The 17248-nt window shown below is 39.7% G+C and overlaps 1 protein-coding gene across 6 annotated transcripts in view; it reads right to left on the bottom strand.

Annotated features, from left to right (window-relative positions):
• The window catches only part of LOC124555360 (protein PRRC2C-like), a 114735-nt gene that overhangs the window by 9898 nt on the left and 87589 nt on the right, over positions 1–17248 (bottom strand). For 4 of the 6 annotated variants that reach the window (XM_047129246.1, XM_047129247.1, XM_047129248.1 and 1 more), the window contains exons 19-24: positions 15012–15212; positions 14728–14866; positions 10610–10767; positions 10264–10450; positions 5646–5971; positions 525–1158 (exon numbers count right to left, since the gene is read on the bottom strand). In XM_047129246.1, the coding sequence (XP_046985202.1) occupies positions 525–1158; positions 5646–5971; positions 10264–10450; positions 10610–10767; positions 14728–14866; positions 15012–15212 (1645 nt within the window). Of the gene's footprint in view, positions 1–524; positions 1159–5645; positions 5972–10263; positions 10451–10609; positions 10768–14727; positions 14867–15011; positions 15213–17248 lie in introns of those variants that run through there. The other 2 variants (XM_047129245.1, XM_047129249.1) reach the window with 2 other exon arrangements.

The following is a 17248-nucleotide window of genomic DNA, read 5'->3' as shown; positions in this document are numbered from 1 at the left end:
TTAATTTCTATTTCAAGTACAAAGATTTTTGTGAACAAAGAAGAAATTTCAATCGATTCGTCATGCTGTGAACAGTTTCTGTAACCAAATCATAAAGTGACAAATTATTGGTTTTCATACCATTCCCATACTTAGAATGGGATTAATGGAGGTTTAACACAGAATTTTATTTGAAGTTCAGGTGGTTCTGAGATGGATCTTATGATTTCAATATACCTGCATGTATAGGTTAAGGTGAATTGTGATAGGTTGTGAGACAAGATGGTGAAAGAGATCCGGACTGAGCCTGGGTGGCAGATTAATGACTTATATTCTGATACACCATTAAGGCTGAGTATGGCTTATAGGCAGTTGTCTATGCTCTTTGTGGCACATGGGCAAGTCCACAATCACGGTCTCAAATAATACTATACATAAACAATAGGAAACAGACCTTATAGTGTCAACAATACATTTACAATTTAATCTTTTTCAGTCAATTCTATACTATCAATTATTTTTTAGACAAGGAAGAACAGCCATACCATGTGATGTGTAATATGCCTGTCCTGTAGCACTAGGTGGCTGCTTGCCAGCACTCTGTCCTCTAGCAGTGGCACCATGTGCTTGAGGCTGCTGTGTGGTAGCAGATTGCATCTGGGGTCGTTGTTGCTCCTGCTGGCGTTGCTCTTGTTGACGCTGCTGCTGCTGTTCTTGCTGTTGATGCTGCTGCTGCTGCTGCTGTTGATGCTGCTGCTGCTGCTGTTGCTGCTGCTGTTGCTGCCTTTGCTCGTGTTGCTTTTGGCGTTGTTGATCCTGCCTTTGCTGCTGTTCCTGCTGCTGTTGGTGATGTTGCCTTGGTTCTTGTGGTGGCTGTGAATGCTGCTGGTGCTGGTGTGTATGTGGATGCTGGTGCTGTTGTTGCTGCTGTGGTGGTGGTGGTGGTGGTGGGTGGTGGGGATGCTGTAATTGTTGCGGCGGTTGTGGTGGCGGCGGCGGTAGCTGCTGAGTTAGCTGCTGACGGGGCCTACCTCCCATCATACTATTGGCAGATACACCACCTCCTTGAGAATAAGCCACAGGTCTCTGAATGGGAGGTGGGTATATGGGTGCTGCAGGTGGCGGCATACCAGCTCTTACTCCTATATTAAGCTGAGCTCTTGCAGCTTGCTGAAAGGGCTAAAAAAACCACCCTCATGAATTTCAAAAATATAGATAACACAAATTTATTTTCTACATAACATACTGCATATAAAGAGGTCAGGAAACTATTATTTATGGATGACAGCACAACTACAAAAGTTGCTGCCAAAGCCATTATGCTATTACTCAATTGAAAGAGTGAGAGTCTGAATGCTTGGGAGAATGATGCTTGCATAATTAATTAACAGTAACTACGAAGTTATGTCCCACAGTTTCTTTATTCTGTTAGATGATGTGGATATTTACTTGGTCGTCTTTCCTGTGTAACTGATGCAAGTTGCAACCCTCTGCCTCTAAAAGGCTCCAAATTTTAGTGTGTAACACAGTTGTGTGTAACATACCGGAGTGCTGTAATCCAAGTTTCTAATTGCAGAAAATAGGCCTCCAATTGAGGCAATTGTAAACAGTGAAATACAGAACACACACACTAAGCAGGAAACAACGTTTACAAACACTGGTAACATTAATATTAGCAAAAAAGGCCTCCAAATTAGTAAATGATTAGTTTGTAAATCCTTCCACAACACTAAGCTTGAATTTCACAACTCAAGACAAAAGTAAGTATTATGCACCTGGATACAGCACGAGGTTTGTTCCAATTAATGAACATAAAGTAGCAATGGTGATTAGAAGCCTCAAATGAAAAATGTTCGCAGATTCAGAAATTTCAAAGCCATTGACTGACATCGGTAATTTTTCATTTACTGGAGGATGATTTCCTCAAAGACTAAAAATTCCGAAAGTGATACCTTTATTCAAATGTGGTAACAGACTTTTATGTTGAAAATTACTGACCCGTATCACACCTCTTAGGATTCTCTAAAGTATTTGAGAGATTAATGGAACAATAAATACCGAAGTACATAAACAGCCACAAGCTCCTCAATAGTGATCAATATGACCTTCAAACAGGTACAAGTACAGGATCAGCAATAATGTCTTACACAGATGAAATAATTAGAAATTTTGAAAACAACAATAGTGTTGTAGGTGTTAAATTTAGATCTTTCTAAGGTTTTCAACGCTGTTACTCATGAAATTCTTTTAGATAATGTGGAAGAAATTGGGATAAAAGGGAGGAAAAACAAGTTTTTTCAATCATATATGAAAAATATTATCACAGATTGTGGAAATCACATCAGCTCAATCTTATCATTCTTACCATAAAATCAGCTTAGTTTCTGATGCAAAGAAAGCCAAAACAGTTATAACACAGGGTAGTGTGCAAGGCTCCCTTCTGTTCTTTATTTATGCAAATGACATACAGACCTCAGAAACTGCAGCTAAGATCATGTTATCTGCAGGTGACATTAGTGTAATAGTGAGTGATGTTACAACAGTTTACAACAACTGAACAAATCCTCTAGTCCACGAGCTCATGGTTCACCGAAGAGCCAAAGAAACTGGTACACCTGCCTAATATTATGTAGGGCCCCGTGAGCATGCAGTACGCAACACGACATGGTATGGACTCGACTAATACTGAAGTAGTGCTGGAGGGTACTGGCAACATGAATCCCGTCCATAAATCTGTAAGAGTACGAGGGGGTGGACAACTCGACAGCACATTGCAGAGCATCTCAGATATGCCGAATAATGTTAATGTCTGTGGAGTTTGGTGGACAGCGGAAACATTTAAACTCAGAAGGGTGTTTCATAGTGCCTGTCTGTAGCAATTCTGGGCAAGTGGGGTGTTGCACTGTCCTGCTGGAATTGCCCAAGTCCATTGGAATGCACAATGGACATGAATGGATGCACGTGATCAGACGACAGGATGCTTACGTATCTGTCACCTGTCAGAGTCGTATCTAGACATATCATGGGCCCCATATCACTCCAACTGCACACGCCCCACACCATTACAGAGCCTCCACCAGCTTGAACAGTCCCCTCCTGACGTGCAGAATCTATGGATTCATGAGGTTGTCTCCATACCCACACACGTCCACCTGCTCGACTAATGACCTCAGAAGTTGAGTCCCATAGTGCTCAGAGCCTCCACCTGCTCGATACAATTTGAAACTAGACTCGTCTGACCAGACAACATGTTTTCAGTTATCAACAGTCCAATGTCTGTGTTGACGAGCCCAGGCGAGGCATAAAGCTGTGTGTTGTACAGTCATCAAGGGTACATGAGTGGGCCTTCAGCTCCAAAAGCCCATATTGATGATGATTCATTGAATGGTTCATACGCTGTCACTTGTTGATAGCCTAGCATCGAAATCTGCAAGAATTTGCGAAAGGGTTGCTCTTGTCATGTTGAAGAATTCTGTTCAGACATCGTTGGTCCCACTGTTGCAGGATCTTTATCAGGCCAAAGCGATGTTGAAGATTTTATGTTTTACAGGATTCCTGATATTCACGGTACACTCATGAAATGGTTGTACGGGAAAATCCCCACTTCATTGCTACCTTGGACATGCTGTGTCCCATCTCTCATGTGCCGACTAACACCACGTTCAAACTCACTTAAATCTTGATAACCTGCCATTGCAGCAGCAGCCGATCTAACAATTGTGCCAGACACTTGTTGTCTTACATAGAGATTGCTGATCACAGCAATGTATTCTGTCTTTTTACGTATCTATGTACAGGGTGTTTATAAATGAATATTGGGGTTTTAATGCTTTATAATATTTATTACATTAAACTTACAGTTACAAATCATATATCAAATGAAAGAGCAACTCAAACAGTGGTGTTTGGCACCAGTGCGCATGCGCAGCACTCATTGTTTCCACTACAATCCGCTAGACAGCGGTAGTAGCGAAGATGGCGACTAGTGAACACAAAGTGTGTTGTGTTTTGCAGTTTGCAAAGACCGAATCTGTAGTTACTGTGCAACGTGCATTCCAGTTGAAGTTCACTTGTGGTCCTCCTAGTGATAACAACATTCGCAGATGGTATGATCAATTTGAAGATACCGGCTGCCTTTGTAAAGGGAAGAGCACAGGACAACCAAGAGTTAGTGAAGAGACTGATGAGCGAGTGAGAAAGTTGTTCACTCGTAGCCCAAAGAAATCAGTCTGGAAGGCTGGTCGTGAATTACAAGTTACCATGTTAACTGTTTGGAAAGTTTTAAGAAAACACGTACAACTACATTCTTACCGTTTACAATTATTACAGGCTCTGAAGCCGGAAGACCATGGATTATGTGCCAACTTCACAAACAAAATGATGTTTCATGATGAAGATTTTCTGGATCATGTTGTCTTCAGTGATGAATCGACCTTTCACCTTAGTTAACACTCACAATATGCACATCTGGGGCTCAGAAAATCCTCACAAGGTGGTACAAATGCAACGAGATTCCCCTAAAGTGACTGTTTTTGTGCTGTATCCCGGCAGAAAGTTTATGGGTCTTTCTTTTTTGGTGAACCTACTTTAACTGGCACTTCTTACCTTGATACACTAGAGCAATGGCTCTTCCCTCAGTTGGAAGAAGATGAGCCAGAGAACTTCGTTTTCCAGCAAGATGGTGCACCACCTCACTGGCATAGCGAAGTATGCGATTGGTTGAACTTCACTGTACCCAAGCACTGGATAGGCCGCAATGGGCCCAATGACAGGGCTTGCTTTGCATGGCCTCCATGTTCACCTGACCTAATGCCATGCTTTGGGGCTTCATCAAGAATCGTGCGTATGTGCCTCTGTTACCAGCAGACCTCCCTGAATTAAGAAACTGGATTGAAGCAGCTGTTGCTACAATCACTGAAAACACACTTATCAACATCTGGGAAGAACTCTGCTAAAGACTTGATGTGTGCCGTGTGACAAACAGTGCTCACATTGAACATTTATAAGGTTCTTTGTAAAACTGTTTGAGTTGCGGTTTCAATTGACATATCAAAATGGCTCTGAGCACTATGGGACTTAACATCTATGGTCATCAGTCCCATAGAACTTAGAACTACTTAAACCTAACTAACCTAAGGACATCACACAACACCCAGCCATCACGAGGCAGAGAAAATCCCTGACCCCGCCGGGAATTGAACCCGGGAACCCGGGCGTGGGAAGCGAGAATGCTACCGCACGACCACGAGATGCGGGCTTTGACATATCATTTATAACTGTAAGTTTAATATAATAAATATTATGAAGTGTTAAAACCCCAATATTCATTTATAAACACCCTGTATTTGCATATGCGTGCCTATACCAGTTTCTTTGGCGCTTCACTGTGTATCAGCAGGCTGACCCATTTTGTGAATGGAGGGAGGGGGCAATAACTTCACCATGAATGTGAACATTTGGTTGTGCCTTCAGCCTGCAACGAGTGCACTAGCAATTTGGTAATGACCATAAGAGTGACTCAACCAGTATGCTGCACATTCCCTGATGATAAGTAGGAGTAAAAGAAGCATGACATGTCACTATTTTACTTGAAACATAATATTTGGAAAGTTTTTTTATGAAGATTATCCAAACAGTAACATTTATAAAATAATTCAGCAACATACCAGTTGGCCGGGAGCTTGTGAAACACCTTGGTAAGCACCAAATTTAAGATGTGGTGCTTGCTGTTGTGTAGGACTGTGTTGTGCTTGCTGCTGTTGCTGTGGTGGGGGTGGGGGTGGTGGCTGCTGTGGTTGCTGTTGTTGTTGTGGTGGTGGTGGCGGTGGTTGTTGAGGTGGTTGATGTGGTTGATGCTGATGTTGGGCTGAAGGGGGTGGTGGCGGAGCCTGTTGTTGCTGTTGCTGCTGCTGCTGCTGCTGCTGCTGCGGCGGCGGCTGCTGCTGCTGCTGCTGCTTTATGTTGCGTGACTTGGGAGATGTTATCTGCGGAACTGCAAAAAGAACCTAATTTTAGGGTTGGACTGTTTATTTTGTAACAGCAGAATTTCAAGTATAATGCAAATGCTATCACCGAAGTTACCTAAAAAAAAAAAACTATAATTTTACAATAATCACCACAGTCCTGAAGTTGTCTTCAAATGCGTGAAAAATGATAATATATTCCCTCTCACTTTGAACTTCAAAAATGCAGAAAAAGTTACAATAAATTTCTTTTGCAACTGTGTACGAGGTGTGATTTTTTAAAAAAAAAAAAAAACCACAAGAAATTTTGTTTTTCTTAAATTATCTTCATTTTTCCAACAACATCAACTTTGTCCCTTTCAAAGTAATCCCCCTCAGATATAACACACTTATTCTAGCACTTTATCCAATATGAGAAGCACTTCTTGAACTTTTTGGTTTTCAGCTCCTCCTGTGATTGTTTTTATGTCAGCAATAGTTGCGAAACAATGTCCTTTCATGGTTCTCTTCAGCCTCGGCAATAGACAGGAGTCACAAGGTGCCATGTCTGGTGGATACAGTGGCCGAGGCAATGTAACTGTTTTGTTTCTTGCCCAAAAAATCACAAAAAAACATACAGGTGTGAGTGGGAGCATTATCACAATGCAAAATCCACAAGTGATTTTGTCACAATTCTGGACATTTTCTTCACACTGCTTCACACAAACTTGAAGGGAGTATTCCTTACTGATCCTACACTCATAAGGCAGGAACTTATGGTCGGAGTACAGCCAGGGGGAGGTCGGAGTACAGCCAGGGGGAGGTCGGAGTAGAGTCAGATGAGGAGGGATGGAGGAGGGGGAGACTACTTCATGGCTCAATGGAACCATTATGGGCAGGCAAATATGTGCTAGGAGTGACTTCCAAGTAATCCATACCAGAGAAGGAGGAGAGATCATAACAGGCATTCGAGAACTACTACACGTAATGAGTCATTACATACAGGTACAATATCAGTAAGAAAATAGGAGTTAGCTTCTGAATATCTAAAACGCTTTCTATGTACTTGGCACAACCATGAACACTCTACTCAAGTTGAGCAACACTAGGTTGCCCTCCAGACTTCTATATCTTATTTATTCATTCATTTTCACTAATATACCACTGACGGTACCTTCAAGATAAGAGTTTCAGGCAAACAGACAACACAACACAAGCCTACACCTCAAGGAAACACCCTAAAGTCGCTTCCATTTAACCTCGACATTAATGAATTCTAAGCAACAAACAACACAATGCTGATTAAGTCAATAGTACAGTGACTGTTAGCTATCAAACATCTACAGTACTAAGAAAAATTTCCTGCTTTAGTTAGAAACATGGCATGTTAGGAAACGTGAAGTATGGCACCTGTAAGACTACTGACACTGCAATCAGATCACACTACACCAGTTCAGCATTCAAAGAACAAAGAACACTTAACAGGAGTATGGGACATCGAGACGATTCCTTAGATCATTCATTATTTATTACTGCTTCAGTCTGGGTGTAAATATCACTAGAATGTTTGCAAGTCACACAGAACAATGTTTGATGAATCATTAGCAATGCTCCACAATACACACACACAATACAATTATGCACCTGAAGACCCACAAGTAGCCACTCACATGAATGTGTAAGAAACTGCTAACACAACTGTACAAAAACTTGATGACATTCTCAAAACTTCTTTATTTTCAATAAAAGGAACAGCAACTGAAACCACGGGTGTAAGTACTATCTGCCAAAACACCTATCCACAAATGAAACTAACCACCTGACACTAGTACAGGCTAAAGTTTCATAGATAACAAGGAGTGGATACGTCTTTGTGAAAAAGCAATATTGGCATCAATGACTTCTGTCACATCCCGGTGGATTTGTCAAAAAAACTGTCAACAATGGAGCACATACACTGCCCCCGCATGCCAAAAAAAACAGAGGTGAAATTTATAACCAAACCTATCGATTAACTACGACAACACATTAAAGAGACTATTGAGCCAGCAGGATCTGTCATGTGAAACATCATTGGAGCACCAGCTGCAATGAATTACATATCTTCAAGTCAAATGTGAGTTACCCTCATTACACCATCTGCTTTATTATAAACAACAATTTCATGGAGGTGAGTACTTACTAGTGGATCCCTCTCCTTTTGGGCACAGAACAAATTGCCCCTTCTTTTCTAACCTTCCCCAACATCACTCTTTCCTCCTTGAGGAAGAAACTAATATTTCTTCGAACTAGGGACAATTTTTTCACTTTTAAATGTGTATATTGTCAGTACTGGAATTTTGCCTCCTTTAGGTTATTACCAGCTACCTGTTCCATGTCTTTGTAGTATCATTACGGGTATTAACATACTAACAGCAGCTGACTATATAAATGTTGTGATTATTATGTTTTAAAAATATCCTCTGCATTTTATTTGGACAAATGAAGAGTGGAAATTGGAAAGATTGTGTCAAATCTCACATTTGCGAGGTGAATAAAAAGAAATCACTTTTTGTGCATAACTTATTGCACCTAAACAGAAATTCTGATACTGCAGACTTATGTTGCCGACCTCATCGCTGCTAAAAATAAAATGACATATTAGAAAATAAATAATTTATTAACAACATTCTAAGTGCCATTCCAGGAAACTGACAGTTTAAGTGCCAATATGAAGCCCCCCCCCCCCCTCCTGCCAGTGCCATTAATACACAGGTACTACATTTTATTCATCATAATACAAGTACAAAAATAGAATAGTAACATTTCAACTAGTAGAACCATGGTCAACAAAAATCATTTCCGATTTCTTTTAGATTTTTACATGAGAGTAACAATTTCAAGAAAAAATCTCTCTGTATTCACCTCTGTTTTTTACAAAACTCCACAATAGGAATTGGATGCTGTGAAGTTTACTGTAGGGCTTCCTGTGCTGTTGGAGAAGAAATTCCAACACTGTCAATAGACCTTTCTGTTTTGCAGCTAATGACTTGTCTTTCTTATGAAGTATGGCATGGCACACATCTGCCATTGTCTTTCCACTTTTTGAATACTAGGAAATTTTTTCCATGCCTTTATCCAAGACTAAGAATTTTTATACAGCTATTTGAGATGGATGAGTATGAGACACTGATCACACTGCATTTGGAGATCTTACATGCCTGTGACGACTACAATGTTTCAGCAGGATCTTTAAAATCAAAGAATTCAGTTGTATGCATTAGAATTACATGGAATGTGGTTCATAGATTTAGCTGACTGAACTACATTGTGTGAATTTTATGGAAGAAAGGTCTTCCTTACTCTTATTCTACTCTTATTCATTTCTCTACAACAACAAAAGTTGTCGCAGCTCAAAAAGCTCTGCCCGTACACCATAAACTTGCGTTTTATCTCTTTAATACATCCCAGGCTAAATGGAGAACTTGACACATGGTACTTGGAACTCCATTGTGCAGCACTGTTTGGCACAAAGAATGACTGTCTAGTAATAAATATTTGAAACATTTTCTCCATGACTTGACTCTTTGAAGAAATCTAGGAACATGAAGAAGAAAATGAAGAATACAACAGCTCTAAAATGGTATTTTGTGAAAAAATGGCACTTAGTATGCTTTCCATTTCCACTTTTCAAACGGTGAAAAACATAAAATGAGTTTCTGGAAACAACAACACAGTAGTCTCATGATAGATGTTATTTATCTGACTAAAACTCAATTCTCCTTTCCCACAAAGCTTCCAACTGTGACCTTGTATGTATTTGGTAACAAAGCTCCAATAGGCAGCGTACCATAAAAATCAGTCTGCAGAATGTGGATATTACTCACAAGTAGATATTCCACACAGGCATAAATCACAACGAAACACATTGCAAGAGACAACACTACTTTAGAAATACATCAGCATCGAAAGAAATGCTAACTATTGAGTTTCAAAACACACAGTATTAAACATATTTTGGGGAATCTAGAGGAATGGCTAAGTGTCTTTCATGCATATTTTGTTTACTTTGGTAGAATCAATCTTTGGCTGTAATTATTTGATCTGTACTGAGTTCTTATACTGATAATTCTGCACCACTACATGAGTTACAAAATTTCACTGTGCACATATGCAACCCCCCCACACACACTTATTGCTCCTACATGGTCAATTTAGATGCAAAATCCTTAAGACTTTCAGTAGAAGAGAATCCATCATCTTTGAAAATGAGCAGTTGGATAGTAACTAGTTTCTTTCAGTTATCACAGAACATAAATGCATATTAGCAGTGCTACAGGCAATCTGTAACAACAAAACTCACCAGTAGAAAATACTGAAACTGATGACAGCACATCTTGTTGATTTGCTGATGGGGATTTTGGCTGAACTCTGCCATTGGAAGCAGCATTATGCTCAGTTTGATGTTGTGCACCAGATTTTATGAATGCTTGTCCTGGGACTCCTGTGTTACGGTACTGCTGAGCCATCTGCAATGGAGATGATAGAAACTGCCAACACAGTTTCATAATATAAGCCCTAGCACTTGAGCATCACCAAAGGAACTAAAGAAGCTTAAAAAAAAAAAAAGAAAAAAAAACCACACACACACACACACACACACACACACACACACACACACACACACAAAGTGTCTACTAAAACAATACCTGAGAGCCAAATCCTTGCAAGCCCACAGGCGCTGGTGTCCCAGACTGGTTACTGAATCCCTGTAACCCATAAGGAGACCCTGTCTGATGAATCTGCTGGGCAGAAGCTGGTTGAGGCAGATTCGAATTTGTTGGCTGATAGAATCCAGTTTGGCCACCTGTCAATGATACACACATCCATGTACAAATAATGCCTGAATAAATCATCTATCATGTCTTCAAATGCTACATCTGCAACAGAATTTGAAAAATGTATAACTAAATAACAATAAATCGGGGGTTCAATAAAGTAGTCTGTATTTATTATTACAAATCACAATTCTACAGCATAGGGAGGGGCGACCTTCCACAGTACGATTCAAAACTACAACAAATGAGATTACATTTACCAGCTGTTGGCTAAAGAATAAGAAGGCAAATGGAGGTTCGATACTCTCTGCATATCAATAACTTTGCCAAATCTCTACCTTCTAGCTTTATAACATTATTTCCTCTTACAAATGAGGGCAAACAGAAGAGAATGGTAAGGTATAAGATGGAGGAAAAGGAATTTAGTTCAAACATTGGATTTGAGTATGAGAAAATAGTGTTTGAGGTAAGTAACTTGGAGCTGACACACACTACACTAGCAGTTCCTCACTTAGGCTGACCTTTAAGAACTGATACACCTTCCTCTGTTATCCCTATCAACTTACTATGTATTGCCAGACCCAATAAGTGAGGTTATATGTAGTATTGTGTGACCGTTTGTCAAGATTCAAAACTGAAACATCCTGACAAAACTGTATGGTGGATTCAAACCTGGAACCTTGCCTTTCACAGGAAATGCTCCTCCTTGCTATTCTCACAGAATGAAATACTTGTTCTGCCTCACTTAGTACTCTTTCTGCCCTTCCCACAATTACGACTGAACAGCATCTGTCTTTTTACCAGGCAGTTCCTGAAACTACCTTTCCAGTAGCCTTTATTAGAATCTTCTTTGTCATTCTCGTCGTTTTTCAAATGAAACGACGTCAGAAAAATGACGAGAAAACCAAACAGTTTTGTGAATAATGTCAATGATTTCTGTACCTTCCTTGTTGATTACTTAATATTGATTAAGGCAAATTATGTGACAGAATGAGCTCAACCAATAAAAGGACATTGTATTTGAAGAAACACCCCCTTTCCTCCTCCTCAGTCTGCAATAACATGAGAACATCAATCAGATGATATGGAAGTTGAGTACTAATAGCACCGAAAGAACAATTCACTTAAACTATTTGTTAACTGACAATGTAGCACATAAGGATGGTTGTTAGTGCTGTGTCAAAGAAAGAACACAGCTATGACTGAATGGTGTTGAGATATCATTTACCAGACTAATGCAAATGGAAGAACAAAGGCAAGTTTCAGTACACAGTTCGTCTCAAAGAAGAAGTATTTTTAGAGACTACACTAAACTTTACACCCTGTTAAAAGTAGGCCACATAACAACTTACATAGGGACAGCAAATTTATTTTCAAAACTTCCAAGTTTCTACTGATGTATAAAACGCTCGAACAACTTACGGGAATGCAGCTGGATGAGGACACCGATATTTCAACATTTGTACACCCTGTCGTTTTCAAGACACAGATGAGGTTTGAATTTTGTGCCGTGAAAATGACAGTACATGCATCTGTTGAAAAATTGGCAGCTGTCGAAGAGGTCACCAGGATACAATCGCACAACTTGTTTTATGATTTTTCTCATTTGGAAGAAGCCAAAAGCTGTTTTCATTCATTGAACATTGGGAATAAGAATGCCTTCAGAAAACTGTGAGTGCAGGCATTTGCCACAGTGTTCTTGCATACAAAACTGCAGCTGCTAACTTTAGGCAATGACACTGGTGATACTTATGTATGACCTCACGACACTACAGTAGTTGTTGATTTGATCCTAAATGATGGAAACACTTGTCTCCAAAAAGTTTGGCCCATGCACAAAACTCTTCAATGGCCATAGGTTACTGCATATACACCAGTCAACTCATTCTACCCAACTGAATCCCAGAATACATTTGGAACGTTTACTGGACACACATTGCTTGTCACTTTCCTCCTATGCCAGGGTTGCCAAAATTTCCTCAAGTGAAATTCCCTATTTGTAGACAATTTTTAGCATTCATCACTGCCAAATTTTGAGAACTCAAGGGAAATTTGACAATCTGTCTTTGCACCTACAATACAAGAAACAATAATGCACACGAGGAAATATCTAAAAAAACTTGCAAGCAGATGGTGTTTCCTGATGTGAGCAAAAATCTTAGTATTAACATCAACATCTTTTGTAATGAACTGTTTTTAGATGGAGAAAGCAAGCCAAACGGTGTGTGTGTTTCATTAAGACAACTGACATTATTTTATTTCACTAAAACAACACACATTTGGAGACAAAAACACGCATTTCCTTGGAGTCGCAAGACAGATTTAAAATATCTTCACCGATTTCAGAAATAACCTCAAAAAAAGTAGGCCTCTTGAAACAAGTATATAAGGTGGGTAAGAATTGTGTAAACCAACACTGTAGGTGACCAACAATAAAATGTTGGTTCTACTATGTTCGTTATGGTCTGTTATTACCCATTATTTTACAGGTATTGTGTGAATTTTCTTTCAAGAAACATGTGAGTACATAATGCACAAACCGTTAACAACAAACACAATTTTCTTGTTATTGATGCCCATACTTTAACATATAAACCTTTAACAAGCCTTCGGGCATATCAATGAGACTAGATCTGACAGGGTGGGCCTCCTCTTCAGTGGGAACCAAATAGCTTCAGATCGGCAGGCCCGATCCATTACAGATACCCGCAGAAACGGCCTGCAGTTTTGGCCCATCATGGGAATCCACTCGTGGCCAGGTATTCATGAGCCACATACAGCATGTTGAAGAAATGAGACCATGGTGATCATTCCATGCAACTGATACCTTGTTCAATTTTTCTGAGAGTCAATAATAATGAGGACAGGTAGCAACTCACCGTAAAGATGATTGCCAAGCCGCAGGCAAGCATGTAGAAAAGACAATTATACTCTCACAACTCAATTTTCAGCCATAGTTTTTGTCAGAAAACCAAAGCACACACATATCCACACTCAGACACAACTTACGCACACATGACCGCCGTCTTTGGCAGCTGCTCTGAGAATCAGATTCAAACAAACCACTCCTCATGTCTCCCAGCCTCTCATTGGCAGAAGCTAGTCTAGTGGCAAGAAGTGGTGGCAGCACTGACTGCAAGGTGAGGGGAATGAGGGGAATGGTAGGAATCAGAGAAGCTGTAGTAACGAGGGAATAGGGAAGCGGTGCACGTACTCAGTTGCACCCAGCCAGTGATGATGCAGGACATCTCTGTAAACAAACCTTTTTTTAAAAAAAGGGGGGGGGGGGGGGGGGAGAGAGAGAGAGAGAGAGAGAGAGAGAGAGAGAGAGAGAGAGAGAGAGAGAGAGAGAGAGAGAGAGAGAGAGAGAGGGGGGGGGGGGGGGAGGGGGAGAGGGGGGGAGGGGGAGAGGGGGAGGGGGGGGAGGGGGATTTTAAAGTTTTTTTTCCAAATTTCTGTGATATTTCCCAGATATCTGTGACATGTTTGAAATCCCAGATTTCGAGAACCTGCAGTACTCACAGCAGCTTTGCTGTCAGAATAGCATTTACTTTCTATGCAATTTGTATGCACTGCCTGTGTTCTATTATTACTCTCTCTGCAGTAATTTGACACTAAACTTTGTACAAATTTGAACATGAATTCTTTTCCTGGGACTTTGCGTTTCATTACTATAGCGATTTGTGCTCTACTTCCATCACATCCAACATACATTAAATTTATTTTTGTTATTTCTCTTCAGTTAGAACTGCTGTATTAAAAAATGTGTGTTCTTTGGCTAAAGGAAAGGGCGAACAAAAAATGAGAGGACCTGAATGGAAAATAATGTAGCTATTGAGCTACTGCAATTTTTTAAAGTTACCTTCAACTCAAATTTCAAAACCTCAATCTTTTGATAAATGGAAAATATTTTTTTCTCTAGTAAATAACAGACAGTACTGCTACAATTTCTGTAACAACCCAAGCAAAAGACAACATCTAAAACTCACCTGCTGAGCCAGAGTAAAATGAGGAAGAAGGTGGAATGGGTGGTACAACATTGCTTTGCACTGGTCCTGGACGTTGCACCATCTGAGAGTTGGGAAGGTAATTCTGGCCCATAACTTGATTTGGATCATACATGAATAACTGAAAAAAAGATGGTTATTAACATACTGCAAATATAATATTTGGACACTGAAGAGTGCCCGAAGTGGCAAAATAATATCACAATTACCCATTTTTTATCTTGCAAGAGAGAAACTATGGTAAAGCATTAGTTGTCAGAATTTACCTGAGATGGCTGTGGTCCTGATGGGATTGTGTTCTGCTGATAAGGCCCACCACCCTTTGTTCCAATTGCACCTATAGGACCAATCTGCTGTGATGATGGTTTCACAGTAGCTGACATCAGAGAGTTGGATGTTGATGAAATCAGAACTGTGTTTGGATTGTTACTTAATTGTTGGGACTGGCCAAATGGTGCCTGAGGAGCCTGCAAGAATATATTTACAACTACACAAAATTTTGTACATTCATTGGTGCAGATTACCAATAAAATAATAAATGTAATAACTAAAAGCACTTCAAATTTACGTAATGGAATGTGTTGTCATACTGCGTGCCTCAATGAAGATTAACCCTATACCTTCAATCATACAGCATTTTTAACTTTTAAAATCATACTGAATGGTGGTAGGGACACACTTTTACACAAGCCTATCTGACAGTTGGGCAACAAAGAAACAGAGCTGTTGATAGATACAACATTAGAAGCAACCAAATAAAGAATTCTGGTGCCCTAGTGCTTGAGTAATTACACATTCCCATACAATTAAGCTACAATGACACAGAGGGATTTGTCACCGAGATTTCTACCAGGCACAAGGGAGAATAATTGAAGAAAGGAACATTAGTGGGGGTTTTGTAACCTTCTCAGTGAACAGTGTAGTCATGGGAGCTTACAGATCAGTGATGAGTGATCTAAAAATTGAAGACATATAGGGGTTCAAAAATTTTATTTTTATGCCTATGAATGACTATGAAGTATTACTAAATATGACAGCTCAGTACTACACATTAAAGGATTCAAATTTTTGAGAAGCTGTAACCCATGCTGAAAAACTTGCTATTAGATTACGCTTTTAAGCTATTGCAGATTCGTAAAGCTTCTTAACCCTTTTGCTGCTGTGGGCGGGTACAAATATCAAGCTAGCTGTTTCCCAGGTGTTGAGGACACGAATATGCAAGCCACTTTGATTTTCCTACAGTACTATGGATGTTTGAATGTGTTCCGAGTAGCCAACCTCTTACTGCTATGGATGAGCTACTTCCACATCTCAATGAATAAAGAAGTTTTGAGTCCTTATCGTACAATGTATGTTCCTCACTACATGCCATCATTTGCAAAAAAAACTTAATTTTGATATCTTGAATCATTTATGACAACTGAGACCACAATTTTTTCTAACCATATGATTTGTGATGGGCAAGGATGTGAAAGGGTGCATCGCATGTGACCGTCCTTCAGGTACAAACGCCAATAACACAAGAACGAAACGAGATATTATTCTGCTTTTTTTTTTTTTTTTTTTTTAAATCGATGTCTTATCTTCATTTCATTCACTGCAACGCATGAGCTAAAATCAACCATAGGCAAAGATTATACAATGTGTTTTCACGTCTGCGAACTTTTAAAGTTTTGCACAAGGTTTTACTTAATTTCATTCCACGCAGTATGCCAGATAACTAAAAGCAATTCAGTCTTTTATCGCATGAGGATGTCGGACTGTAAAATGTGCAAAAATCAAACTTTTCACCCAATAGTTTTTTGAAAAATCTGATGATAAATATTTCATATTTGCCGGAACGTTGTCTCCCAGCACAGACAATACCATTTGGCGAGCAGTAGAGCCATAACAAAAGCTGCCTCAGCGTGGGATGCAAAGAGCACATCTTTAGCAGTGAAATAATTGATGTGCATGCACAGTATTTCAAAATCTAAAATCAGTGAAATAATACCAGAAGCATTGGTTTGTTTACACTCTTCAGGAAAAGCAGCGAATCTTAGGCATCCACTACGATACATACAGCTGTTCTCTGTCCACTCCTGATGTCTTCGAGGATGGACATCTGTTAAATTCACAGAGGAAATGTGAACTCGTGTTTTGAATTTTACTGTGAAATTCTCTTTCCGTAACTCTGAATAAACATTTGAGTTGGTAAACAGCATCAACGTTTGGTGATATGGTTTTTATAATTGGGGGAACCTAGGATCCCATAAAAAATGTCTTTTATGAAATTCTTCAATTAGTTTAATGGTATTATTTATCAAATACTTCATCTTCACAACCTACTACTGAATGTACACAGCTGATCACTTTGACCCAAGATGCAACACCACAAGTTTGCCTGTGAACTGAAAGGCATGTACAGTAGGAAATGTATCGGGGATTTGTGCCATGTTTTCAAAGAGTGAACAGACATAGGCATAAGTGCCAGAACAAAATATTTCTCAGAATTCTAGCATCG

Source organism: Schistocerca americana, chromosome X, assembly GCF_021461395.2.
Source record: "Schistocerca americana isolate TAMUIC-IGC-003095 chromosome X, iqSchAmer2.1, whole genome shotgun sequence".
NCBI classification, from domain to species: Eukaryota; Metazoa; Arthropoda; class Insecta; order Orthoptera; family Acrididae; genus Schistocerca; species Schistocerca americana.
The sequence above is the reverse complement of the archived record's forward strand: the minus strand, read 5'-3'. Positions and strand labels throughout refer to the sequence as shown.